At 45.5% G+C, this 27,989-nt stretch overlaps 1 protein-coding gene across 5 annotated transcripts in view; it reads right to left on the bottom strand.

Annotated features, from left to right (window-relative positions):
- Window positions 1-27,989, bottom strand: part of BBS9 (Bardet-Biedl syndrome 9) — a 3,505,410-nt gene that overhangs the window by 779,770 nt on the left and 2,697,651 nt on the right. For all 5 annotated transcript variants that reach the window (XM_069613236.1, XM_069613237.1, XM_069613239.1 and 2 more), the window contains one exon: window positions 27,457-27,639. In XM_069613236.1, coding sequence (XP_069469337.1) covers window positions 27,457-27,639 — 183 coding nt within the window. The remainder of the gene's footprint in view (window positions 1-27,456; window positions 27,640-27,989) is intronic.

The raw sequence follows: 27,989 nt of genomic DNA, 5'->3' as shown, positions 1-27,989 counted from the left end.
CCACGATCAAAAAAGGCAAGAGAGAACAACCCTCTTCATCGTGGCAGTACTTGGCACGCCAGAAGACCATGTGGGCTATACTGGGGAAACCTGGGCCAAGGATCATATGTGTGCATGAAAGCTTGGGAAAGAAAGGAAACTGTGAAACAAGCATTGGCAGGGGAAGGGAGTCATTCCCCCTGGCTACAGCTGAGTGTGAAGTGACTGTGAAACCAAGATGCTAGAAGAAGTTAGTCATTCTCCTGGCAGTGCTCTAGTCATAAAAGAAGCCAAGAAGCCTGGGGAAGGGAGTCATTCCCCCATGTTCAAGAAAAGAGACAGTCAAGAGAAGGGAGTCATTCTCTTGACGATTGAGAAAGTGGACCATGGAACCTTCAGCCCGAGGAAGGGAGTCATTCCCCCCTGGTGTTGTGTGGGAAACAGTAAAAGGCAGATCCCAAACTAGGAGGCTTGGGGAAGGGAGTCATTCCCCCTGGCAGGACAAGCATTGTGCTGGGATCATTTCATCCAGGGGAAAGGAGTCATTCTCCATGGTACAGAACTTGTAAGGCAAATCACGACCAGTAACTGAGGTTGTATACAAATTGTCCGAATGACAATTGACCTTCTGCAAAATTGACCGAAATTAAACGGTCAATTAGGATATATATGTGGGGCAAACTCCTGCAGCCCCACACCCAACCCAACTCCCACCCAACCTCCCACCCAATCCCCTTATATTATTATTACCCCAGGCCAACCCATTATATATATAAAAATGACCATACAGTGAATTGTGCAGAAGGTCAATTCGGACCCCTGTAATTCAGTCAATTGTATCATTCGACCAATTGTACTTGAACAATTCGGGTAATACCGCAACTGTGATACCCAGTTGAAGAGTAGGGAGTCAATCTCCTGGACCAAGAACATTGGCGCAACCTTCAGTTTAGCTGTAAGTGTAAGGGACAGAGATATGGACTTTTGCCAAGGGATGGTGGACTCTAAAGCTATAAGGACATTCTGACAATGCTGTTAGTACTTAAGTTGAGGCAGTGAAACCTCTCTCAGAGATAAAGTTATATTTTCTATTTATTTTCTTGACTAATAAAAGTCTGTAACAATCACTGTGCCACCTGTGTGTCACTCTCCTCCTTCCTGAACAGTCTTTTCAACATCTCAAGCAATTCTTTCCTTCAGCCAACATTCTACATCATCCTGATGACACTCTGCCCTTTAACATGGAGACGGGAGCTTCAGATGGAGCCATAGGGGCCGTCGTCCTTCAATTGACCCCTGAAACCAATCAAGAACATCCAGTGGTATATTATTTCAGGAAGCGAACCAATTGTGAATAAAACTACATCGTAATTGAAAATAACTGCTGACTTTTAGCGAATGGCTTCATCATCAGCAAGACAGACCATTTCCTGTGGAAGTTAGAACCAACTATAGGAACTTAAAATATCTACGATCCTTGCAATGCCGTAACAGACAGGCCAGATGGGCTTTTTTCTTTTCTCATTACGACTTCCACATCACATACATTCCCGGAAAACAAAGAACAAGAGGGCTGATGCTTTATCCAGATCTTTGGAAGATGCACCTGACTTCTTGGGGGCTGTGCTACCTTATGTGCATCGCATACGCCAAGACCTGGCTCTTGATACAACAGTAGCTGATCTAGTCAGAACACCAGGCAGCAGTTCCGCCGACGGGCTCATCTTCCATTTTTGCAAGCTTTACGTGCCCACTAATCTACATACTGCTATAATGGCAAGTTTTCATGACTCTCAGGTGGGTGGACAGTGATAAAAAGGTTACATTGGAGTTAATTGCTAGACAGTTCTGGTGGCCCAAAATGGCCCAATATATTCAACAGTACACCATGAGTTGTCTGATGTGTGCTCAAACCAAAACCACTAAAACCAGACCCGTTGTACTGCTACTGCTGTTGGGACAACCTCCCTATCCCTGGCACACAATATCCATGGATTTTAGTGGAATCACCAAAGTGAAATGAACATACCTGCTTATGGTTGTGGTCGACTGCTTCCGTAAAAATTTCCCACTTCCTTCATCTGCCTAAACTTCCTGCAGCGGCCCTCATGGCATGGACTTGCCCTGTATGAAATATATTGTTTACACAGCCTTCTGGAGAAGGTCATCTCTGATAGGTGATCCCAGTATATATCATGGTTCTTGAAGACGCTCAACATTTGAAAGAACATTGTGCCCTAAGTTGCGGTTACCGCCCACAGACAAATGGCAAGAAAGAATGCACAGATCAATCCTCAGAGCAGTACTTATGTTGCTACACCAATGACTCGCAAGACAAGTGCGTTGAACTAGATATGGCTGAGGTGGTGTATAGCAACACTCTCCATACTGTCACCGGACGCAGCCTCTTTGTATTTATGTATGGTCGGCATCCTAAAACAATACCCATGGACAGCCCGGTGATCAGTACGGTTCCCATGGCGATTGAAATTGTGCTGCAAATTCAAGAACACCACTGTTGGCAGAGTCCACACTTTCTCACACTAAAGAAACCATTAAGCAGCAGGCTGACAGAAAAAAAAACCCCGAGGCTGATCTTCAAGTAGGAGACAAGGTCTTGCTTTCCACGAAAATTCTGCCTCTCACCAATTTACCCACAAAGCTGCCACCCCGTTTCCTGGGCCCTTTTCGCATCACATACAGTGTGAGCCCTGTTTCCTTTCATTTCCAGTTTCCTCTTCCTTGGCGAGTGCACCCCGTTTTTCACATCTCCCTCTGGAAAATCTACCTACATGACCCCTTTGGGTGTGTTACTACACCACCTCCTCCTGTCACATGCGACGCAGATCCAGAATAAATAGTACGTGAAATATGATACTGTTGTATCAAACACAGTCGCTTGCATATTCTGTTGGATTGCGAGGGCTATGCAGCATACAATCTCTCTTGGGAGCAGGCTTCTTTTGTCCATGCCCCTCACCTGGTGTGCAAATTCTACCTGCCATTTCCTTGGAAACATGGTGCCCCTGTGCCCCCCCTGGACGGGGTTATGGTGTCATGCGCCCACGCCAGCCACACGCTGCCCACCCTGCTACACCTTGCGCTATACTCCCTACCCCAATGCAGCGCTCCAACACCCTTACCTGCGCTTTCCATCCTGGCATATGTACCCGCTTTGGTGTCTCCCCACGGGATGGGGGAATACACTTCCCGGTCCGGGATGCCGCTGTCTGATGGGTGCCACCATGTTTTCCTCACCGCACATGCTTTGTGGCCCTGTTTCCGGGATCCATGCATGCATGGTTCGGCGGAATCTGTACTGGTTGGCAAAAGATGTCAATCAAGCCATCAAAAACCTCTCTCTTGTGCCATTGGAGTATTTATACTCCTTATTGCTGAACCCTGTTGCGTCTTATTGCACTCCAGTTGTAAATGCTGCCTCTCTCGTTTTCCCACTTCTGCCTGTTCTGCTCCATGGGTCTTGTGCTGTCCAGCCTGTTCCTCATTTGTCCTGTGTCCTCCTTTTAGGCTCTCAGCCTTAACCTGATCCGCTTTCCTGTTTTCCCCTTCTTGGTTCTTCCTTGTATATTTTTGACCCTTCTATCTGCATCCGTGCCAGTCTGCTCCCGTCTTCCTCTTTTGGGTCTCATTGCCAGCCTGCTTTTGCAACACTTCCGAACCATCGTCAGCCTGCTACTGTTTACCACCTTTGGGACATCTCTGGAACCAGATACAGTCAAATCAAAGCTGTGCCTCCACTGTCAGTGTTTGCACTGTCCCTACACCACCAAAGTACAGGGGAGGCGTTTATGTGGTCTGGGGAGTCGGGGCAACAACCCCAGGTCTACACTTTCCTAAGGTGTGTCAAGCTGTTTCCTCGAATTGCACAGCTCCACCCCTCGTGCAGCTCTGCTGCAACAGACAACTGTGCAAGACAAGGTACGCAGCATTGACAGGACACCGCCTTTGACAGAGAGACTCGAAGAGAAAGACCTGGTGATATTGGGCAGTCCAACAGACCAGAGGTATGCCTTAGAAAGCCCTTGAGGAAAGAGAAAAGGTCACATCGTTGGATTTTCCTTGTCAAGTTTAGAAAGACCAGTTAGGGATGCTGAGCTAAGGTGGAGGGAGTCCATAGGGAGGCTGAGAGACGTGTAGGAATCCTCTGAGATTAAACAGTACCTGTCGTCCCAGAATAGTAATTTAAAAATGTAAGAAACACCTTAAATGTACTATCTTCGTTGTATCGATTTCTGAGGCTATTGGTCACAAGTCTAAGGTGTGCTTATAGTGACAATTTACTGTGGCAATAAGCCCCGAGACCGAGGGCCATTCCCACCTAAGGTAATGCCCCCACTCCCCATAGTTACAGGCCTAAGCGTAGCGAGGGCCTTAACGAAGGCACCAGGAGCTTTATCGTATATGGTAATGGGGCGCAGTCTTGGGACTTATTGCCATTAGTACCCTGGCCCGTTAGACCAGGGTACTTAAAGCATTTTTTTCTGTTCCGAAACGCGCTGGCGTTTCGGAACAGAAACAAATATGTAAAAAAATTGCCACCAGGGAGGGGAAAATGGAGTCCGTTTTCCCTTTCCATGGTTGCCATTAAAAAGATAGGAAAAAAAGTAAACTAATGAAATGGCCACCATGGGAAGGGAGAAGGGACTACACATAGTCCTTTCTTCCTTTCCATGACGGCCTGTCTCAGATCAGGAGCGGATGTGCTGGGAGGCCGCCACAAACCCCCTCGCCGGGTACTAATGCATTAAACGAATTTGGCAAATTAAATTTTATTGTAATGCAAATGCAGACATTGTATTTTCCTCATAAATTGCCTTTAGGGTTCTTTTGTAATATCGTAATGGAAACGATAAAAGTGGGATAAAGCAGGATCATAAAATAAACACGAACAAGCAAATGCAAAGAAAGCCAAATGCTTAATTGTGCAAGATTAGCAAAGATAGGCCAACCCATAACGCAACTAGCAAGCAGACTAATAATAATAATTGGGCGCCTGGTTAATAATGATGATATGCTGTGAAAGAAAGGTGCCTAGTTCTTAGTACCCCGGGATCTGAGGTGGGGGCCGTGAGAACAATACAAATTGAACATTTCAATGCCGGTGGCTGAAAGGTGAATGGTGTCTCCTGAAAGTCTACAAGCACAATGCAGGCAGAGGGGAATGGAAGTTCGCGGAGTGGTGCCATGTCTTTGGCACTGGCCCAAACACTTAATTCCAAATGTTTGCCCATGAGATTAAGAGCATTAAAGACTCCCAGCCAACATTGCAAATATCCACACAGCACGCAGGTCATTGTGTAAGAGGGGAAGCAGGTGACACTCGTTCACAACATTCCTTTCTTACTTAACAATTAACTTAACACTTGCTCTGAAGGTCCCCTTTTCTCAATAGAACAAACCTAGTTATTTGCAGTTGCTGAACTTTTGCTAATAAAGGAAACTAAGATCAAGAGATTGAAATCTCGAAATTAAGCCTGCATGGCGTCAGTGAAAGTCACAACGGAAAAGGACAAGCAGAGGGGAAGTCGGGGAAAGAACAGAATACTAGTTGGAAAATGCAAATACATAACGTTATGTGTAAAAAGCTTAATGGGTTTATTTGATCAAATCACGTCTTGGGGATCAAACAGTGTGGAGAATTCTTTCAATGGCATCTTATGTTCTTATTTTTAAATACTGATGGATTGGGGTACTGCCGTTACCAAGCCTACTATAATATACTTTGCTGATAGGGGATGCACATGTGTCTGCCCTGGCTCGATGCAGCGAATACAATAGTACAGCAACTGGCTATGACAGTATTCCTGACAGGATAATTGCTAGGCACACAGCATGACTGTTACAAGTTAAAGGTTCACTTGAGTAGGTTTCCGGAGGCTCCTTCCAACCCACCAGTAGCCTGTTTGCTTACTGGTTGCCGGTGTCCAACCAGTCCATTCGAAGACATCCCCAGAACCCAAACCGTACCCTATTATCCTCCCCGATTGGCAAACTGAGGAACCAGTCAACCTCTCACACCTGCATGCTGGCCTATTGTATGGTGTTGGATTCCCACCCACAGCCTGCGTAGAAAAGTGATGTTCATACATCAAGTTCATATAGGGTCCGTGCCCGTCAAAACATCAGTTAAAATTATGCCCCATCAACAGAGCCACAGGGCAGGTGGCCTACTGGCCAATTGTGTCCGGCCACCCTAAATATGGGAAAAAGTTAATTTGTAGATCCCCTCCCCTCAAGCAATAAATTAATATATACATCAATCGCTTATTCTGAAAGATGTACAGCGTCATAGTGGACGATGGGGATGATAGCCTCAAAATGACACGCCTAAAAATGCATAACTTTTGCCAACAAGTGAACTTAAATATTTCAATGCTCACATTTTTCACTGACATTTGTTGAAGTGAGGTGGACTCCACCACCCTAACACTGTATCAGAATCATTTCAGACGAAACAGTGTCATTCAAGCAGCATTCCAGAAAAAACTTGGTCACAAGGAATTTGCTAAATCGACGCCCCAACGGATATCAGGTAATAATGTCCCCATACATAATGTCACCGGGAAAAGCCATTGGCGACATTATATATTTAAGCAATATGCGCTGAGCGGCGTGGGCAGTACCGACTCAGGTAATGCCCCGGGCCCATAGTTATAGGCCCCGAACGAAGCGAAGGCCTTAATGAAGGCCCCAGGGCATTACCAGAGTCGATAATGCCCCCGCCGCGAGGGGCATATAGCTATTAGTACCCGGGCCCGCAAAAACAGCGTGACCGGGGCACTAAAAGCTTTATTTTTTTCCCGAAACACTGCGGCGTTTCGGGAAGAAAAAAAAAAGACATCAAAGAAAATGGCCGCCATGGAAAGGGAAAACGGAGTCCGTTTTCCCTTTCCATGGCAGCCAACGGGAGCGGACGGGCTGGAAACAGAAGGGTTTCCAGCGCGTCCGTTCCCCAAAAAAACAAAAGGTAAGTGGGGTATTAGGGGGAAAGGAAAAAAACAAAAAAAACAAAAACGTACCTGGGTCCCCGGCGGGGGACGATGGAAGTCTCCAGCCATGTGGAGGCTCGGAGCGGGGATGGCCCCGCTCCGAGTCTTCACACGGCTGGAGGCTTTCATCGTCCCCCGCCGGGACCAAGGCATAGAAGGTAAGTGGGGTAGGGAGGGCAGGGAGGTGGGAGGAGGGAGGGAAGGAAAACAAAAAAAAGCCTTGCCTGTGTCCCCGGCGAGGGGGCCAAGGTAGCCTCTCAGCCTTGGGGAGGCTCGAAGCCGGGATGGCCCCGATTCGAGCATCCTCATTGGCTGAGCGGCTGCCACGCCCCTCCGCCGGGGACGAAGGCCGTGGAATCCCAACTGAGGGATTTCCGGCCTGGTAACGACTCGGCGAGGGCCAATCAGAATGGCTCTTTAATTCTGATTGCGCCCTCGCATGGTACTAAGGTGACATTATGTATGGGGACGGGTTGCGGGAAGGTCCCCTGCTCCCCTTGTAAAAAAAGAAAAAATTGGGGGTTGCAGGGGTGTCCCCAGTATGTTCAATGTAATAATGGCTCTGCAAAAAAAGGCGACTCTTTTGTCAGGAGACATTTATGCAGGGACATTATTGCATGGAATCCCATGATGTTGCCACCTACATGTAGTTTTAACAAATCAGGGAATGGGAAATGACATATTTGGACTGTTTCAAACAAAACATGGCATAACACAAACCTCCAACTCCCAACCATTAACAAAAAAATCTTGATGAAATTATCTCACGCGCTACACCGGATCTTTTACTCTTGCCACCACTCTAGATACAAATGAATTGCCAGTTCAGGATACAGGTGGGTGACTGCGAATTGTAAACCCGAACTATATCTACCATAGAGGTTGCAAGAAACTCACTCACACCGACAGACCAAAACCGACATATTACTTACTTCCCGGTAATGTTCTTTCTGATGGATGAGCCTCCCACATATTCCTAATTTTTGTATATTGTATCTGCAGCACCAGCTGACCTTGTTAATTTTTTCTGCACCATGGGGCACAGCGCGGCTCCAAGTCTGCTGTGTTCAGTGCCCATGCCTCACACAAACAGCTGGTCACCTTTCCCGGCATCCCTTATCTGAGAGACATAGTAGCTGAGTGCCATCGGCTGCACTGTGTATAGCCGATGGCACATTCCTCTGTCTTAGAAGGGTAAGACAGAGGGAAAAACAAATGAAGATGGATATTCTGAGAGAGATGAAAGTCTTTCTTTCCTATAATCCAAGAAGATGGTCTCGCATGCAAAGGCACCTTTTCTATGGAAAACACCAAATACAGAGGTTTAACGGATAACACCTGGTGGTCATTCACACATTTTGCGCAAGTGACAGCCACCAAGAAAATCACCTTATGGATGAGCAACCATAATGAACTGAATCCACAGTCTCACACATAACTCAAATAAGGGTCAACACTAAACTCAAGTACCACGCAGGAACAAACTGGCATGCGGAACCACGCAAAAACTGGATCAGAGTGGGAGCTGTGAGAAAAAGCTTTGCAGAGCTTCTTTTAAAAAATGAAATGGCAGCCAGGTACCCATTCACAGTGCCAACCTGCAGGCCCACCTGAGCCAAGGAGAGCAGAAAATTCAGAACTGAAGAGGTAGGACAGATGAAATGGACCAGACCCCCAACAATTCTGCAGTTAATCTTAATCTTTCTTCCGTGTTGACTTCCAGGTGCGACAATGGTGTTTTTAGCAGGATCTTGACCTTTTTCAATCGGAGAGGTGTTTTTGTCTTTTGCGCCTTTTTGTGTTTTGTCTGGAATTTCTTTTTCTGGAATTTTCAGGTTTCTCAAAAAGGCATGGGAGCCTAATTTTGTCTTTTCTTTCTCTGTCATCATTTTGCTTCCTTTGTTGAAAATGTCATAGTTTTCGTTTTTTTCCAAGTTGCTTTTCCCAGGATTTGTAAGAGTGCTCGGAATTTCAGTCAGATCTATTAGGTTTTCCACTGAAATATTCTGTGTGTTTCTTAGTGAGGCCGGTTCAGTCTCCTTGTTAGATGAGACTATCACTGCTTCATGTGTGTCCTTTGTGACTGGTTTCTTGCTTGATTTTCCATTTATTCTTTCATTTTTGGTCCGATTTTTCGGGTTATTTCTTTCAGTCATCATCGTAATCATTCCATGTGTTAGATCTGCTTTTTCAGCTCGTTCACTCCTTGCAATGTCAATTAGTCTGGATTGCCATAATTGGCTGGCATTGGCTTCAATATCCAGGCGTTCCTGCAGTTTCTTCATGTATACATCCTGGCAAGTTTGTTTGGAGTGTATTAGTGCAAGTAGGGTTGCTTGGTCCTTTATTGTCTGTGTTAGGGCTTATTGCAATTTTCATATATGGGATCAGGGATTGTGATGTTGTTGTTATTAACATATTTTGTAGGTCCAGCATTGAGGTTGGAATTGATGCCATTTCGTGGTTATGTCCCTTCTCACATCCACATATATTTGGTGTCGATGATTCTTCTGGGTAGAACGTTGTGTTGCCTTTGTGGATTCGTTCGTCTGTAAACGTTTCACCTTTCTCTGGAATTCCCTGTGTATAGTAGTCTTTCTGTTTTCTGTCGATTTGTTTTCTACTTGCCTGGGGTTCCGGTGGATACATTTCATTTGGGTTTGTCAGTTCGGGAGGTTGTCTGTTTCCGAATACTTCCTTTCTTTTTTCGTGACTTCTCATGAGGTTTTCAATTTCTGCAATGTCTAGCGAGAGTCTTGCTGCTTTGGGATTTGTTTGCTCAGCGGATTTACTCGCTGTCGAGTGAGAGTGTCTACGACTCTCAGAGAGATTCCCATTTTCTTCTTGCCTTTTTTGCTTTTTGTTTCTGGGTTAATTCATCTTCCTCATTTACCTGCATTTCCTGTTTTGCTGCTTCTTTTCCATCCCGAGGCATTGATGGAAGTTTTCATTTCTGTTTTCTTTCGGTTATGTATTGCAGTCAGCTTGGGATTCTTTTTTACTGGGGTGATAGGTTTCATCAGGTCACAATCCTTATTTGAGACCTCAGCTGTTATCGGGTTTATACAATTCCTTTCTGTCTCTTTTTCAAATCTCAGATGGCGTATGTCTTTTCCTTCGTCGTTGTTTCTTGTATCTTGTGCTTCTGACGTTATTTGTGTGTTTCTTATTTCAGTCTCACTTTTCCCTGGTGGTGGAGGTTTGAGTGGCTCCGTCTGTGATTGTGCTTTCTCGCCGTCATTTATCACCTCCTTGTCGTTTATCGGATGCTTGTCGCTCGAGTTTTGAGGTGTTTTGCGTTAGTGGACTTTGTTCTCACATTCCTTGTCAGTTTCTCTATTGTCTGTTAGTGAAGTGTTGATTATCGATATGTTGTTATTTTCTTGTTCTTTTTGGTGTTTGTTCTTCATTTTTGGAGTGCCTGTATTCTTTTTTTGTTGTCTGGTTTGCAGTGGGGTCATTTCTGTTTTTGTACTTATTTGACGTTTCCCACCTTGCCCTTTTTGTCAAGCTTCGTGATAGATTTGTGAAAGGTCAGAGCAGTAGTTTTTAATGATTTGTATGTCTTCTTTTGACGTCGTTTCTTCCTTTGGTCTGTCGTGCCCTTCTCACAACTGTAATTTACCAGCAAAATAAGTAACGTTATTTTCTTTCGCCGTAGTCTCTTGTTGTATCAGTGTTTTCTTCTACTTCATTCACCGTTTCCGGTTCGTTTTTACCGTTTTTCTGTTACTCCTTCTTTCCTTTTTTTCTTCTCGCAGTTCCCGTCAGCATTGGCACCTTTCGGCCTTCAGACAGCTCTTGTCTGTGCTGTTTTATCCAGGGCTCCGCCGCAGGTGGATCAAAGGCCAGAGCGGCCCGCAGTCTCCACCTGTGTGCCGGTGCAGTGTTTACCAGACTTGCTTTTGCTGGCTTTCACGAAGAAAGTAGATGAATGTCCTCAGGTTGTTGGGCGGTGGATCAAAGGCCAGGGGGGCCCGCAGTCTCCACCTGTGTACTGTCGCAGTATATGCAAGTCGTGTATAGCTGGCTAGCACGGTGAATATCAAGTGAAGACTTCTGTTTATTGGACGTAGAATCAAAAGGGCAATGATACTCGTGGTCTCCGCCGTTGTTGTCCTACGTATATTTTGCAATGTACTGGGTATTAGTCTTGGTTAGATTGGCTGGGGAGCTGAGATAAGTGACTGGTCACACCGTATTTCCTGCGGTTTCGGGCGGAGAAGCACTCTCGCTTATTATCACAAGTTACGTATGGGGATCTGTGGGGGAATCCGGTGAGGGGCCCATGATGGCATGGGCAAGGGGATGCGGTTCGTTTTCGACGGTGGTTATCGTTGTGTTATAACCGGGCGAGTGTCGCAGGACCGCCTGTGTAGTGCAATGTTGTACATTACCTCTGGTTTCCAGGCATCAGCTGTCGTGCGGTCGGCAGCGGCAACCAGGCAAACAGCAAAAACAGCAGCGTGCCCTTCACTTGCAGTGGGCTTAACGCCGCGAGGGTGCACTTGGTCTCCTTATGAAGCTGAACTTCCTGGTTGGGCGGAGTCCTGCTTCCTCCACTCTTAAAGCTGCAGAGAGCAGACAGTCTTTACAAAGTGAAAGCACAAATGATTCCCACAGCGAAAACAGCAGCGTGCCCTTCACTTGCAGTGCACCCTGTCTTTAGATGCTGGAGACTTAGCAAATGCATGTTTCAAACTGACATAGCAAACACCAATTTTATGTTTTGATTCCAACTCCAAAACACATGCATAGGTGTTTTTTCTGGTACACCACATCTTTTGAAAAGCATGCCATCTGTGGCGGGTCAGATGAAGGACAAGCTTCTGGGTTTTTTCTACCTACTTTACAAACTAGGGTGCTCGTCAGTCGTGAATAAATGTCCAGAGGAATCAGTCCGCTGTCTAAAACTAACCTAACTGACCCTACCACTATTATATTCAACTACGGCCAGGATAATAACTCCCTTCTCCTAGTGGTTGTGCTGTTGCACTGGTGTTCTTCTATTTCAAAGTTCTGCTCAATATAAAATTTGCACATAGTCTCTCATTATCCTTTGTATTAACCTCTGTGATTCCCTTTGTGGACTGACATTCTTTCTCTCCTCTTTCGTTTTTAGGGCTTTTCTTGCTCTTGTGCCACTCCTCCTCTCCTAAGAGAACTCGGTGTTGGTGTATAGTGTCTCTTTCTCTGGACTTTTCGTTGTCCACATCGTTATATTTCACCTTTTCCTGTGGTATTCCTCCTTGTATAAAGTTTATTCTTGGTACCTCCCACGCCCCTATCCTTTACTACACAAGTGTCTCTCTCTCTCTCTCTCTCTCTCTCTCTCTCTCTCTCTCTCTCTCTCTCTCTTATGTTCGACTCCCTGTTTCTTGTATGTGGGGCGATTTTCCCCTTTTCCCAGGGCAGTAGTAATGCAATTCTACTCCTCTTGATCTCTGTGTCCCGTGAGAAACCAGGAATGAGATACAGAAACATGGTTTGGGCCCTAAACATTTATTAAAATAAAAAGGGGTTGGGGAAATGCCTCTCTGTCCCTGCTCTAAGAGGTGTTTCCCTACCTTAAACAAAACTAAAGGTGCAGTCAACGCCAGAGTGTCCAATGCAAAATTGCCCCATGTCGAAGTACTAATCTGGCCCTCACATTTTAACAAACTAAACTCTAAAGTGGAAAGTGTGGCCTTGAGTGGTTCATAAATGTTCAAAAAGGAAAATGCCTAACTCCAGCACAAAAGTTCCAACAGGATCATTCCTTGTTCCAGAGAGTGGTTCCCTTCCCCTGGATTTCAATTCCCTTTGTTGCTTAATCAACAATGTCGGTGCCTTGGTATTTTCCTGATCAAATACAAAATTAATGTACAAAACAACTTGGCTCTCTGTCTTTGTCACAATAGGATATCTGGTGTACTCTCCTGCCAGATCTTCACTCCTCTTCTCTTGGTTAGCAACAAAACTGGTAAACAAAACAACTTGGTAGTAAACCTGTATCTCGGCGGGATACCTGGTATTCTCCTTTAACAGGTCTTCACTTTTGACACAATTGATACACTAAAAACTTGGCTGTGAGGTTGTGTCTTGATATATCCCTCTGAGGGCTAGAATATCTGGAGTATTCTCCTGCCAGGCTTTCCCTCCTCTTCTCCAGATCAGCACAGCCTTTCTGCTAATCCTGATATGTCTTTCTCAGGACCTCTTTAAGTCATGTATACCCTGTACAATGTTCAACATGTCCTTGCCTGGTGTACTTCCCACCAGGGCTGTATTTTTATGCACACACTTGCAACTGCCTGGTATACTTTCCTGCCAGAGCTTTTCTCAGGTGGGCTCTGCGCCCCCCTCCAAAATTAATAGTCTCTTGGTTTTTCTTTTTCTGATATTATATCTGACTGGTATATTATAATGTCAGGACTTCTTTTTCATGTGAATTGCAAACACTCATAAACCTTAAAGGCCTGCGTTTTCCTTCTGTTCTTTCTTTCAAAGAGGGTAAGTCAGATTGTGATGTCTTATATACAGCTCTCATTAGAAGGTCTTCAGCATCCTTCCTGGGTGGAGGAGGTGAGGTGTAACAGTATGCCATTAGGGCATTAGGTAGGGGTGGGGTATCCTCAAAAGAAGGACGACGATACCACGTCTTATCTGATGGTTGCCATGATATTCCACCGGAGGTCGTCTCCCCCATGTGACCATACCTCATACAGCCACCCCCAGGGTCAGGATCAGGTAGCGGCTGCTGCCCCCTGGCCACATGGGGACAGGTCACTGATGGGAAAGAAATGATGACACCATTGGATTAATCACATTCCTCTGCACTTCCTTTTATTGCATCACCACAGTTCAAAGTTATTTACTCCCTTTCCACACTTTCATTATTGGTACTGGGACGAGTTTCTCCGAGTTTATAACTAGTTCCCTTTGGCCTCCCGGTATTCCCGATCTCCTTATTACTTTCTGTGTTGTAGGGGAACGTAGAGGAGGGCGAGCCTGTCCAGGCCCAGGACAGCTTGGGCTGCAATTGGAGCTTCAACCCGACCCTCATTTTGTGCCGGTACCCCCAGAAGGCACAGGCCTACTACGGACCCCACCACGGCTGCCGACCAAAGAAATTCAACATTGAAAGCACGAAAGGCATAAAGAAACTAAAACCAGTCCACGCTGCATGCAGGCCAGCCTACACAAAGCTACAACTTCTTGTTCCGCCCCCCACACAACAGGATTGGCTGGGGATGGAACAGGGAGTCACCAGAGCAGCCTTAAAGAGGCTTATGGGAGAGCCATTTGCCTTTCTCCACATCAGCTCTCTAAGGCTGTTTCCGGCATGATGCGGCTGGGCATTGCAGGAGGCTGAAGAGCAGAGGCAGCAACGGACCACGCAACAGCCTAAACGGTAGGTTTTTCCAACCCCCCAGCACCCTCCCCTCCCTATGCTTGCTCACTTCCTGCATCCTCCAGGCTCCCCGGCAGCAATTTATTTTCTTTCCTTATTGTAAATTTGTTTTGATTTAGCCTGCACTGCTGCAGTCTGGAGAGAGGGGACTTATGCTTTTCTTTAAATTTTGCCCACGCCGCTCCAGTCAGGGAACAAGGGACTGCAGCAGCCTTGGCAAAATGGAAATAAATGCATAAAAAATAAAGGAAATTAATGCGGCACAGGTGCCCTCTTGATATGAGCCGCCATTATTTTCTTTACTTTTTGTGCATTTTATTACGATTTTGCCAGCAATATCCAACTTCTGATTAAAGAATCAGAGAGCATATTGGCACTGTTCATTTGATCGAGGCTTTTTGACTGTGTTCATCACTGTATTGTAAGTGTTACGCTCACCTGGCTCCCACAGGGGCGTCGGTCGGACCCGGACTGCTGCGGCCTCCACCCACGTGATGCGTAGGGCAGCGATGACTGACTGGATCTGCCCTTCAATTCTTGTCTGCTTGACCCGTAGAAATATTCTCCTACAAGTGGAGAGATGGATTTAGCCACTTGTGGATTTAAGTGATAGCACCCCCACTGTCCTCCCCACTAATCACCTCTGAAGTGCCCTCTCAGCAATCTCACCTTATATTCTTGAAGGATGAGCCCTCCATCCTGCGAAGTACGCAGTGGCGCGTTGAAGACCAGTTACTTCACTGGCCTGAAGATATTGGAAGAGTTGTAGATGAATCCTGACTCCAAAAGGTCCTGGCGAAGAGCTGCAAGTATATAGTTTGTAAGAGTTCAAAATGTCTGCAATTCACTCCTGTCCAATTCCTCTTTTATCTTGCAGCTTTGACCCAATAAGAAGATTGACAGCTGAAAAGCGCTCCGGTAAAAGTCTGTGTTACCCAACACTGTTCAGTAAATAATGCCAAGGGTTAAACTTGCTGCTTTCTCCTTTTCTCACAGGTGCGGCATAAGAAGTTGTGGCGTGGTGATGAATAATACCTCCGGCGGTAAAATCAGGTAAGCATATGGCGGCTAAAGAGATTGTCTCTGTCTTTTCTCTCTGCTCACCTTGTTGTTTCTTGTACCCATTAGGTGCCGGAGTTCGGCGATGTAAAGATGGAGACAGCGCCGGATTGAAGAGATGCTGCGTGGAACGGTGAGTATGGCGCGGCGCTGCTGCTGGCGATGCGACGTGTTTAAAACAAAGTCTTTCCTCAGGTTTGAAGATGCAATGAATCCGATCAGGTAAGAAATCAGGTAATACTCTTGTTCTAAACTTGCTTCTTTCCTTCTTTCTAGGTGCTCCAGGTTCGAGGCGGGCGTGGCAGAAGGCTGGATGCTGCTGCTGGCACAGTAAACGTTACACTGCTGGATGCAGAATAACACAAAGCGTGTGCTGCTCTTCGGGTGTGGTTTAAGTAGCCTCCAAAGTAGTTCCAGGTAGGTATTCCTCCCCGACCACACCAGAGTAACAAAATAGTCCCTAAGGTAAAGTAGTCCCTTCCAGGCCTCACATGGGCTTGGATCTTCTTGCAGCATGGTCTGCATCAGGTAAGTGTGCACTTACGAGCCTGGTGCCTATGGCGCCAGGACTGATGTCCCATATGAGCCTGGCGCCATTGGCGCCAGGACTGAACCCAGACAGCCCCTAGTAGGGGTTGCTGGTTTTTTTCAAGGCAACATGATGCCTGCTCCCGGGGCTGATGGACGTGGTCTGGATGCCCGGGGGTATGCATCATGACAGTAAGGAAGACATGGTGTCAAGAATAGACAAGACACAAGTGATCATAGTTCAAAGGTGTTTATTAAACTTTATAGGTAGGTTGGAAAAATGCCCAATCTAAACCTAAATCTAAGATGGTAGAAAGCTATGACCATCAAATAAAAATAAGGAGTCCTAGTGGCGTCTTGTCAAAATAAAAAGGGCCTATGCTAAAAAAAAAAAAAACTATTGCCAATCCTTACAACTAAATACCAAAAAGAGTGTGGGATAAGTTCACAAGAAAGAAAGAAGTGTTCATAAATGATATGTCAGGATGTGTAAGCCGGTGGTCTCCCTTCCCCACGTTTTGAGCATGGGACAAGGTCAGACTTCTGAGCAGAGCACACACTCAAGCTTTCCCAGCACGAGATGACAGTTCCGTTCTCAGCTATCAGGACCGTCGATTGGCAGGTCCCTCTTCTGGAAAAGCCTCTTGCCATCGGCGACCTGATGTATTTAAAATAACCAAGTTCCTTTCCATATGTACGTTGGGTGATGGCTTTTCACCCTTGGATCCCCTTCTTCAGGGCTTAGACCCACAAAAAGTTCTTAGCGATATCAGGACCTTCCGTAGTTCGGTTTCTGGCATCAGAGGGCCTGACAGTTTCAAAATAATAAACAAAAGTTCAACAAAAGTTTAAAAGTTCTTCTCATATTGTACTTGGGTGATACTTCATCACGGGTTGGTGGATGATGGCTTTTCACCCCTGCATCACCCTCTTCTGGGCTCAGACCCTTCTCGACAGTTTGCCTCCCTCCATCGGGTTCATTACAGCTTTTCACAAATGCTTTCCCCTGTTACGTTCAGGAGTCCTAATGCCCATACTTCACAAATCTTAATGTCTTTTTAAACAGTTCACTGTGAACCTCCCTCTGTCGGGTTCACTCCTGACAAGGGACTTCAGACCGTCGCCCCTTTCCATCGGCAAACCTCCTTTGGGTTCACTATTGCCAACATTTGCCAATCACACAAGTTCTTCTACTTTCTTACGATGCGGGATTCACTTCCCTTAACTTTACAATGTTCTGCTGGTCAAAGACTTTCGACTGTACAGAGGATTTTGGTAGACCCCTGTATAACCACCTTGACCCCTTTCTCGCCCCGTTCCCAAGGCCTTCTGGTAGCGGTAGTTTCAACAACAGGGTTATCGCCCAGAGTTTCTCGAGTGAGCACCCACATGGTGAAGGACTCCTCTGCAGCTGGTTTTCCCCTAACAGCTTTTCTTCAATTAGCCGTTTGCTACATTTGTTCAACACAGTTCGGTTTCTTATCTGTTCTCCCTTCGACTCACTGGCTGTGATGAACCACTTGGCTTCTCTCGTCTCTGGAGTCAAGGCCAGTACTATGGTGGCAATTGCCTCTCCCTGGCTTGGTTATCAGCAGAGGGCCCTGTGTACCATTGACATCTGCTGCAACACACGCTAGCTATTTTTCGCGGCATTACGGTTCCTTCCACAGAGGCTTTGCGTGCTTGGGTCGGAAAGGGCAAGGTCGCTTCTCTCCTTGTCACCCTTTCTTCTCCTCTTGAACTGCCGTGCTTGGATAGTCGTCTTGTCATGCAGTCTGCCTGGCTCGTATTGTGCTCTCGTGCTCCACCTTTTATCCCTGTGGGGAAGGGAAAGGGCTGTCAGGGCTGTGTGGTTCTGGACAATTGCCTTACTGTGCCTGACCGTTGTGTTGGGACATGATGGGTAAACGGCTTTAGTGTTAGTCCATTGTCACTCGTGTCGGGAGAAAGTATTCGTGTCGGACAAGGAGGAGGGTAATGTTTCCAGATTTCCTGCGGGATAGGACGGGGAGAAGATGTCATAGGGAAGGTAGTGGTTGGTCAACTAAGAAAGGTGAGATGTATAGGGATTGTAAAACTAACGGGAATGACCAGGATTATTATCATGCGATGAACACTGGGGATTGTGGGAACTGTGGTGTTTTGTCTGAGCAGATTGGGGGTGTGGGAAATAACAACCAGAGGGACGGGAAGGAGAACGACTGGTATTATTTTTGGATAGTTTCTGAATATACAGGGGTTCTGGATACTAGGGGATTTGTTATATATGGAGGGTTTGTTGGATTTGGGCAAGAGAGATGCGATGAGATGAAAGGAGGCAGATGTGGTACAGTCTACAAAAGCCTCAGGGACTCGGTCTTCCTCATCTTCCTCTTCGGTATAATACCGCGTCTCACCTGGGGCATTTTCCCTGAGAACAACCCAGAGTTCCCTCATCTAGGCGATCCCTTCTCGCTCTTCACACCCAAGGTTGGGATATGAGCATGTCAGCCCTTCCTTGTCCACCTGAATAAGGGATTCTCAAGGTCCGCTTGGGAGAATACCACCAGGTTTCTCACAGTATTGACCACAGTGTTACTGTTATCAGCTCTAGAACAATGACAACATTTGAACCAATGTTAATGCTGATACTGGGAAAATATACCCACTGCACCAACCTGAATAAAGATGTAAATATCTTTGTAGTTACAGTGCTAAGTCCAATAAACTGGTTGTTGTGCGAGTTCTACAATGAGCAATTCAGTTTTTCCACTAAAGTACTTTCAAAAGCAGTTTTTGTAAAACTAACTGCTAAATTTGCCAGCATTGTAGATGGCATATCATGGCGTGACATAGGATGCCATGACAGATTTTGACTGTTAGGTCATACCTTGTAGTGATATGTAATGTAATGTAAAGTGGTCTTGTACAGAACCCAAAGAAAGAATTAAGAAACTTCAGGTCCCAGCCGACCCCTAAAGCATGGGGACATCCAGCAAGATTGCAAACTCGCAGAGTATTCCCAACCCGCTCAATGAGATGGGGTTCAGTACACACTGTGAAACAACAGCAGATAGTCTGACTGTGAGTGCATCCTACCTGCAGTGGGAGCCAGACCCGAAGGCATACCCACAAAGAGGTTTGTGGCTCCACAAGAACACCAGAATGGCTGAGAAAGACGGGATGCAAAGTGCCCCACCACCCTTTAACCTTCACTGGCCCTCATTAAGGCTAAGCATGACAATTACATAATTAGCCATTCTGTCGCTCAGATTAAAACTTTAGACCGAGATAACTAATGGGCATGGGTGGGATGAGACCCTGTTATAAAGGAAGTAGAACAAAATGGACTGGGAACAGCTAGTCAAGTAATTGTAATTGGTCATTTGGTTATTTAGAACATGCTTAATACCCAGAGGTTTCTAAACGCGGAACCGGGGATCTTACCTGTGTTGCTCCGCATCATCTTGCTTCCAAGGCGAGCATGTTGCCCCTGAGCTATCCTCCCGGCATTTATATTGCTGCACTTTTATCTCGGCCTGTGGTGGGCTACTAGAGCCAGGTCTGACCCCTGGCTCAGTCCTAACGATGAATTTCCTGGCTCCCCCAGGTCAGGTGGAATGTCTCTGGTGCCTGTCGGTATTGGAAACCTTCTCATTACTTCAGTTTGTTTCTTGCTTCGTACGCGTTCCTGTCTCCTTCTCGGCTTCACGATACCACCATGGGTATCCGATTTAGGAGTTGCTTTCTCCTTGAAGTGGTGTCGGCGTAGGTGAGAGGGTGCCTTGCCCACCACAAGTTCTCTGTGGTCATGCCATCACCGAGCTCTGTGGTCCAGCCTTCCTGTCTTTCTGTTCCTCGCAAACGCTGGACTTCCAGCGTTCCTTGATCCAGCTCGGAGCCATCCTGAATTTCGCAGGCTCCACAGTCTACATCAGCCCTGCCACCTCCAGGTGATTTACGCGCAGGGGTCTTCCCCTGCCTCTCTCGGTCTTCTGTTCTCATTCTCTGTGTCTTTGCTATGTCATCCCTTTTCAACCAAGTCAGCTCAGTCCATTGGAGATTTTGATTGAAAGGGACAGTTTCACCTTCTCTTTGGCTTTGGAAATGGCATTCGTTCACTTTATCTTCACTCCTGTCACAGAACTTATGATGTTTGGGTGTATTGGATAGTTGCATATAGGCCCTCCCATGCGTGGCATCAGGGAGTTTCTAAGGGGGAGTCTCTCCTGGTGAAGTCCCACTTGCATTGACCCCTAGGGAGGGTGTTGTGGAGTGGGCTCACCTCCCTAATCTCACGGCAGGGTGGCAAATTCCCTCCATATGTTTGGATGGCAGCTACCCCAGTTCATACAGGTGTTACCCTGCACCTATTGAGAAATATACATTCAACTGCACCATAAGAAGGGCAGTGATTGAAAAATGGATGGTGAACATAACCAAATGGACATTTAAGGGGCAGCTTGGATAGAAGCCTTACTATATTGGCTGTAAATATATAGAAGTACAGAATATGACAAATAGGAACATGAAATGCAAGAAATGTGTCGCTCACAGCACGTAATACAGGCCAAAGGACATGATAAGAGAATGTGCCATTAAGAGTACAATAGTCTTGAGAAAGATGGAGGTGTCGAAACACATGTCGACTAGGGTTCTTTAAGGGCACACTGCACAGTTATATCACTAATTGTGAAGGTTGAATATAGAGTTAAAGTCTATCATAGATTGTTTTGTTTTTCATACTAATAGAAACACATTCCTTCTAATACAAATATTGGAGTAGCCCAATCAGTCCAATTGATGTCACAGTTGAAGGAATATTTTACTCCCCTCTCTTCACAAAACAAAGCACCTTCTCTGGTATCTTAGAACAGTTCCCCAGCATCCCAACCCTTAACTGTGGGCTCACCGGAAAGGTATTTCAGGTTCTACTTCGTTCGATCTCGCTCAGGTCTCCTTCCAGCTTTTGTGGTGTTTGGGCAGCTTTACCAGACAGTGATGCAGTGCTTTTTTGCATCCCGGCTCTCCACGCTGGCACAATGTCTGTGTGTCGGCTTCTCGCCTTGTTCATGTCTCTTTCTCCTGTTTCTGTGGCTTCACATGGTGTCACCAGCAGTACTCTCCCTCCCATTTGGTGTGAAGCGTCCTTCCTCCTTCTGCGGCTTCGTATCTCATCTGCAGCCCTCTCCAGCAACAGCCCGGTGTCCCTTTGGCATTCCAAATCTCCACATCGGCACAAAGTCTCGCTATGCTCGGGCTAGTAACTATGGGCCCCAGTGGCATTACCTTATGCGGTGATGGCCCACAGTCTCTACGCTTATTGCCTAAATTATGCTGTGAAGAGCTAGAATGGGTCAAATTGGGTTAGACAAAGGCAGAGAGAGAGAGAAAGAGCAAAAGAAAAAGATGGGATACTAAAGGCAAACAGATGGAAAACAGTCATGATGAATATTAAATTTGCGAATTGCAAATGGTAGTAAGGTAGATGGGAAGGCTATTCACATGTCTGTGTAGATTGTAGAGGGCTGGGGTGAAGTAACAGAACAAAGTTCTTTCAAGGAGTTTGGCAGCCATAAGAAAACATGAGATCCAGGAGATCATAGTGGAAACAATGCGCTTTCAGCTAAAATGGGAAGCAAAAGAAATACACACTGAAAGGTGATTACTTGGCAAAATCCGTACCCAGGTATATCTTACACTGTGTCCTCGTAGATTGTTTCTATTTCCTCTTGTTCAATAAAAGTGCAAAGTGTTGACTTTTCGTTCTTCGCTACCTACAAGAAACATCCCTTCCCTCCCCCTTATTACTGCATCCTTTATCTAACAATTTGATTGGTCCTTCTAGTGTCAAGTGCGATTTCAAAAGGTACCATAGGAGAATTGAGAACAATAAATGCTATAACTAACAGCAAGCCAACACTTTTAGGTCTTTTTGTCTTATCCATCCTATATCACACATAGTGGTACTCAACAAGGCCCTTTTTTTCTCTACTAGGAATCGCTGCACCTGTTTTGGCTATCCATTATCCTCTGCTTAGACCTCTGAGTGGCCACTATTCTATAACTATTCTAAAACTAAGCCATACATGAGGTCTTTGGGAAATGGGCACCCAAAAGGCATTGTTGCCAAATGAACAGCTGTGTGCCATGTGCACTGTTATTCTGATTGTTAAAAGAGTTATTAGCAAGGGAATGGTACATCCTTTTTGTCTCTGATCTCCGGCCACCCTGTCCCCAGCACTATGTAGTGGCGTGCTTGCACTCTACCATAGTAGTTCAAGGTCAGGAAAGGCCTTTAACATTCCTACTTTAGACATCTCCGTTCCAAATATCCGAGGTGTCAACTGTACATGGATGACCCTCAGATCCCCGACGATCTCTCTTAAGATGCAGAGAGCAGCTCCTCGATAGTAAAGTGCCCCATGAAGGTGTAACTCTGGGTCGGGCGCTGTCAGCATTGTGTCAAAGGCAGTAAGAATAAAGTCACCATTGCTTGTTCCGCTTTGCAGGGGGAAACCTTCATATAAGAGCCGTGGTCCTTAAGACAACACGCAACTGGCAAAGGAACAGGGCCTCCTTTTTTGAATTTTTGCATTTGAGCGCTGATGTCAACATACTATTGTACATGCGCACACTAAGTCAAAAGCGTGCCCTTTGCTCAATCAGTTGCTTTATTATACTCATGTACTGTAACTCTGTGCTTTAGTTAGGCTAGAAATGCCTGTCCAAAAATGAGAAGTGGCACTGAAAAAGACAGTCAGGAGAGTTTGCAGCTTAAAAAAAGATGGGGTCACACATCGATAAAGCCCTTAAAAAACTGTCTGGTTGATGAACAATGAGGTTATCTGTCCCACTGTATCTTTCTATGTGACATTTCTTATGTCCCATCAAGACATCACCTTTCTATGTCCTTTGCTAGTACACATTGATTTTTATGGCCATGATTTTAGGTTATTTTTTTAATGTAAAATGTTATTGATACATCACAAGTTATTACTATTCGCGCATCTTAAAACGGACCTTTACGGCATGTGGGGCTTTAGAACGAGAAAAACAATATCAAATCAGTATTGATTCAGTTTTCCTCCACACCATCAAAAACACATTCCCAGACTGATCTATAATTGATACTACCTATACAGTGGTCAGTGCCAGTTGTGGAGAAATGTACAGTCAGCAAACACGGCCAGCCTCTCTCAGCACAACACCAAACTCAATACAGTGGGTCCTCATTGCCACTCCATTAATGTTACCTGAAGCTCTTTCCTTGATTTTCTTTGGACTCCTCCTACTTGGAGAAAATCTGGTTAAGAGTTATACATGTCTGCAATCAAGCTCCTAATCCTGTAGCAGTCATTAACAAGAGGAGCTACAACCTTTTACCCTAGTTGGCAGCGTTGGTTCCACAATGCCAAAGTTTCAGGATTATCCAGTATTTTCTTTTAAACTAATCACACAGAATATGCATCACAATCCATGCGTCATCCCTCTTTTCATATTAAGCATCTGATTCTCCCCATTTTAGTATTCACTGAAAAGGAATAAGACATTCTCTGAAATGTCTCTGATCCTCTTTTCAATCCGTGAACAGGGCAGTGTCGCCCTTCCCTTTGCCATGAGAGAGCGACACAATTTAACAACGGATGAGTGATAAAATATGCCCCTACAATAGTAAGCTATAGGCCTCTGCTTTGAAAATTGCACACAACGTTGCTTTTTTCAGAAAAGGCATGTCCAACGTGTAAAACCAGTGCTTAATCCTTTAGAGAATTGTCGGTACAGTAAACAATAGCATTGTATATGTGTATATAATCTTAAGGCTACACGAAAGTTAACATTTTCTACCCCTCACAAAAAGGACACCTGACATTTCTCATATAATAGAAATTTATCACACAGGGGTCGAAAAAAGATTGTATTTTTTTCAAAGTCCCGTCTAGGGCATGTGAGGGGGGAGTAAGGAGTCAGACACAGTCACAGTGTTGGGTTGATCAGCGCCTTACTAGCCCTATCTCTAGTAGGGGTTTCCCAGCCTCAAAAAAACCAACAAATGGAACAGTCCCGGTCAGAATATCCATAGCCCCGTGTCAAAACCCCTAATCTGACTCTCACACTCAAATACACCAAAATTACAACGAGTAAAAATATTTGGTTGGCTGTCTTCCTACAGCCTTTCTTCCCCTTTACTGCCTCCAATTCCAACTGGTGCATCACCTACTTAACTCAAAGTGTTCAAACGCGGCGTCTTCCAGCATCAATAGTAAGCTTCTCTTACTTCCTTGATCATCCACTATTTGGGAAGTACTTTCCTTATTGGTAATGTATTTCCTAGAATGCCCAGGGGACAATCCCATCCCTGGTCTTTCCTTCCAGTGGCTTAACCACAAATGCCAAGGGGACAATCCTTGGTTTTATGAACCCCTTTTCTTTTTGTGAAAGTAACTTTCCCTATAGTATTTATCAGTGCCAGGGGGGACAATCCACTTCCCCTAGTCTTTCCTGTGGATAACAATTACACAGAATGATCACCTTACCAACGTTGTCTATTTCTAGCAAACTCGCTTTACTTGTTTTGCTAATTATTACCAATGTTCTCCCAAAATACTGGGAGGAGGAAGAGTGGAGGTTTGATCTCCCCTCTCTGGTGTTTTACTCACAACCTTTTGATTCCTTATCCAGATTGTTTCTAAGTGTGTGTGTGTGTGGCCCTCAGGAAGGTGTGTGTGTGTGCGACAATGACTTATTAATGACTATGACATTGGAGTTCTCTCAATGACCGACCGCCTCCTTTCAGTTTGTCTGGCCAATAACTGGTCACACTCCTGTTCTGACCACCTTCCTTCCCTTTTATGCAGTGGCAGCGTTCCACTTACCTTCCGTCACTAGTCTCGGGTTGCGAATTCCTTCACCTTAGGGCTTGTTGGTAACCCTTGCGGCCGGGACCCTGTACTTAGATCCCTGCAGCATCCAACATTCGCCGCTTGCCAGCACCTGGTTTTTTCAGGAAACGCCTTCCGTTCTCCAGCATTGGTTGGGTGCAGGTGCGGTGGACTGCCACTCGTTTCACCAGGGAACAGTATCTTTAATATGGGGTTTACAGTACCCCATCCAATAGATCCATCCACCTGCATTGCACTCCTTGGTGTCCTGGGCGTATTCCTGTTTTACCACTCTCCCAGTACCTTTGAAAACTGGAGGTGTTGTCATTGAAGGAAGCCCGGGTATCTGCCCTTGCTCCGGCATCCTGAATTATTCTCTGCCGTTGTCTGTATCTGTGTATCGTGATATGGCTTTCCACATGTTTTATCTCTCATCCCTCTCTGCTTTCTCCTCTCCTCTGCTGTCCACCCAGTCTGCTTTGGTTTCTTCTGCACCTCCTCTGCTTTCCTCTGCTGTCTCGCTGCTTCCACAATCCCTGCTGCTGCATTCCTTATGGCATCTCCTGCCTTCATTTCTCTCGGCACTACTACAACGACAGCTACTTCTACTACTGCTTGCCCTGCTACAACCTGGGCCGTGGCTGTGTTTTGTTTTTTATTGCCGAGTCAACTTTCTTTTCTCTTCTCCATAACCACTGGACTGTTGCATACAGTTCTGTGCCTCTTCATGTGGCCTCCTCGTTCCAGTCCCAAAGATGGTTGGTTTTACGTCGGTTTCTGTTATTGGATTTATTTTCCCCAGCCACGATAATGCACGTGACCTAAGAAGGCTAGAAAGAGGAACATTGGGATAAACCTTTTTATCATATTGAATATTGGCCCCTGGATTAGTATTGGTCCGAGTATGACAAGGGACGTGATCCTTAGATCTGTCACAGTGAACACCAAAGTACTTAATGTTTTCATGCAACCTCTAGCTATGAAGGCTATGGACAGCAGCTCCAAAATAGAAAATGCCAAGGAAATAGGATCTCAGGGTTTTGTCTTTACACAATACCCCCAGTCCAGTGAGAAGTGGTAGGAAGAGGTCTTTAGGGCAAGTGCAGGGTCCTTGTAGGTTTTCAAGTGCCCTAGTAAACCATCAAGGCCCACTGTACCAGAATTGGTTTTAAAATGGACAGTGGATTTTTGCCTCTAAAAGCTACATTTGGCCGAGCAGTGCCTTACGTGACACACACAACACTGATTTGCCTAAAATATTTATTTAAAAGAGGTTGAATATGGTAAGGATTGGTTTAATGCCTCTTGATCCTAGGGGTAAAAACTACAAACAATATAACTCTCTTTAAATAAACTGTGAATGGATAGGGAAAATGTAAATTGGTGTGTTATGTCTGAATCCCTTCCCCACTCCTCCCCTCCAACTCCCCCTGCCCGCAATGTTCCTATTCTCAGAAGTCTGAGTCTTTCAGAAATAAAGCGTATTGCAAATGGAGGCCCAACAAAAGACCAAATCCCTACTCCTAACAAATTAATACTTAATAAGTCCCTAGCTACCAGGCTATGCTAGTCTACCAACAGGAATGTACGGAAGTTCAGCCCAAACAAACATTTCACAAGCCTACTTTTACAAGTGCCACCCTATTTTAAAACACCAACAAATGCCTCCCCAATTTGGCTCCTGCAGCCAATCCTCAGAGTCTGGTCTGGCTTAACTGACCTCTCGGTTTGCACTGAGGTGTTTCGGGTCCTCTCTCCAGCTCAATTCAGCGACTGTCGACAAATCTTGCATTGGTTTCACCCAGAAACTTTGAGGTCTCTTCTAGACCTTAATTCCATTCAGGGATCATAGCCAGTCGCTCATGGACCTTGATTCTATTCAAGATCTTCAACAGATCACTCACGGATCTAAGTTCTTGTCAGGCTTTTAATGGGCACCTCCTTGAGCATGGGTCTTTCCAGGTTTCTCAACAGGTCCCTCTTGTACCTTGCTTCTAGTCTGCTTTGCCAAGTGTTCCCTCCTGGGCCTCGCGTTGAAGCAGGTTTCTTAATAGGTCTCTCCTGGCTTTACTGTAGGCTTTCAGCAGTTCCCTTCTGGACACAGGTTTCGTTCAGGTATCCGGAACAGGCGTCTCCTGGAATTTTGATCAGCAGGTCCTCCCTTGACCTAGTTTCTGCTTCAGGCATCTTAAAATATCCCTCTGAATTCAGCTACATTCTGGGTCAGGCTCCTTAAAAGATCCCTCCGGGACGTTTGTTATGGCTTTGTCCAATTCCACCCTATATACACTATAGCTAACGCTGGGAATTTTATCCTAGCATTTACTTCTTTCTTTGAGGATCTGTGCATTGTGCTCTACAACTCAACCTAGGGTTTTCAGTCTATCTCACACGTTTGAGCTATGTTTAAGCACATTACTTCTATCATAATTTGCTTAGATTTGCCATTTCTGAAAATACCAATGTGCCCTTCGCTCATTTACTCTGAAATCCACAAAATAACATTTTACAACACAGCGTCAACAGTTGTGTTGGAGAAGCCCACTGCATACATTCCCAGAGAAAATAACAATCCCTTATACTTCAAAGTCTTAGTAATTTTAACAGAGTATTGACAAGTTCTTACCAGTTCGTGAGTGTCTTGCAGTAGAGGCAAAAATGTAGCTTCCAAAATGGCGATCTGGTCCTTGCTGAGCTTCTGCCATAGGCCGATCAGCAGTATTACCAGGTGGGTGGCGCTCTTCAACCTGGTGAAGTCCTGTAAGAGCCTGCCTTGATTTTCCTCTGCAGCATCTGCCAGAGCAATTACCTGGAGAAAATACACACTTCTGTCAAGGTCTACATAGCACAGCCCTAAGCTGCCATGCTAATGCATGCCAAATGTTCTTGATTAAAAGAACGCATGCAGCTTAGACTTTTCTGCCCACAGGCTTTTCCAAAGTAATTCAAGAACTCTATAACTTCAACATTAAAAATAACCAAAAATGTATTGATTGAACATTTTGAATTAATGTTCTCGGCAGCCTTCCATTCATGCACTTTTTAGCATGTCCATGCGTTAAAAAAGGGGACCAAACATATTGGAATCAGTCCTGGATCTGCTGCCAATGGGAGCAGTGCAGCCCAAACTGCTAGGCCCCTCTAGACAACAAGACAATT

Source organism: Ambystoma mexicanum, chromosome 5p (assembly GCF_040938575.1).
Source record: "Ambystoma mexicanum isolate Mex_15411 chromosome 5p, UKY_AmexF1_1, whole genome shotgun sequence".
NCBI lineage: Eukaryota > Metazoa > Chordata > Amphibia > Caudata > Ambystomatidae > Ambystoma > Ambystoma mexicanum.
The sequence above is the reverse complement of the archived record's forward strand: the minus strand, read 5'-3'. Positions and strand labels throughout refer to the sequence as shown.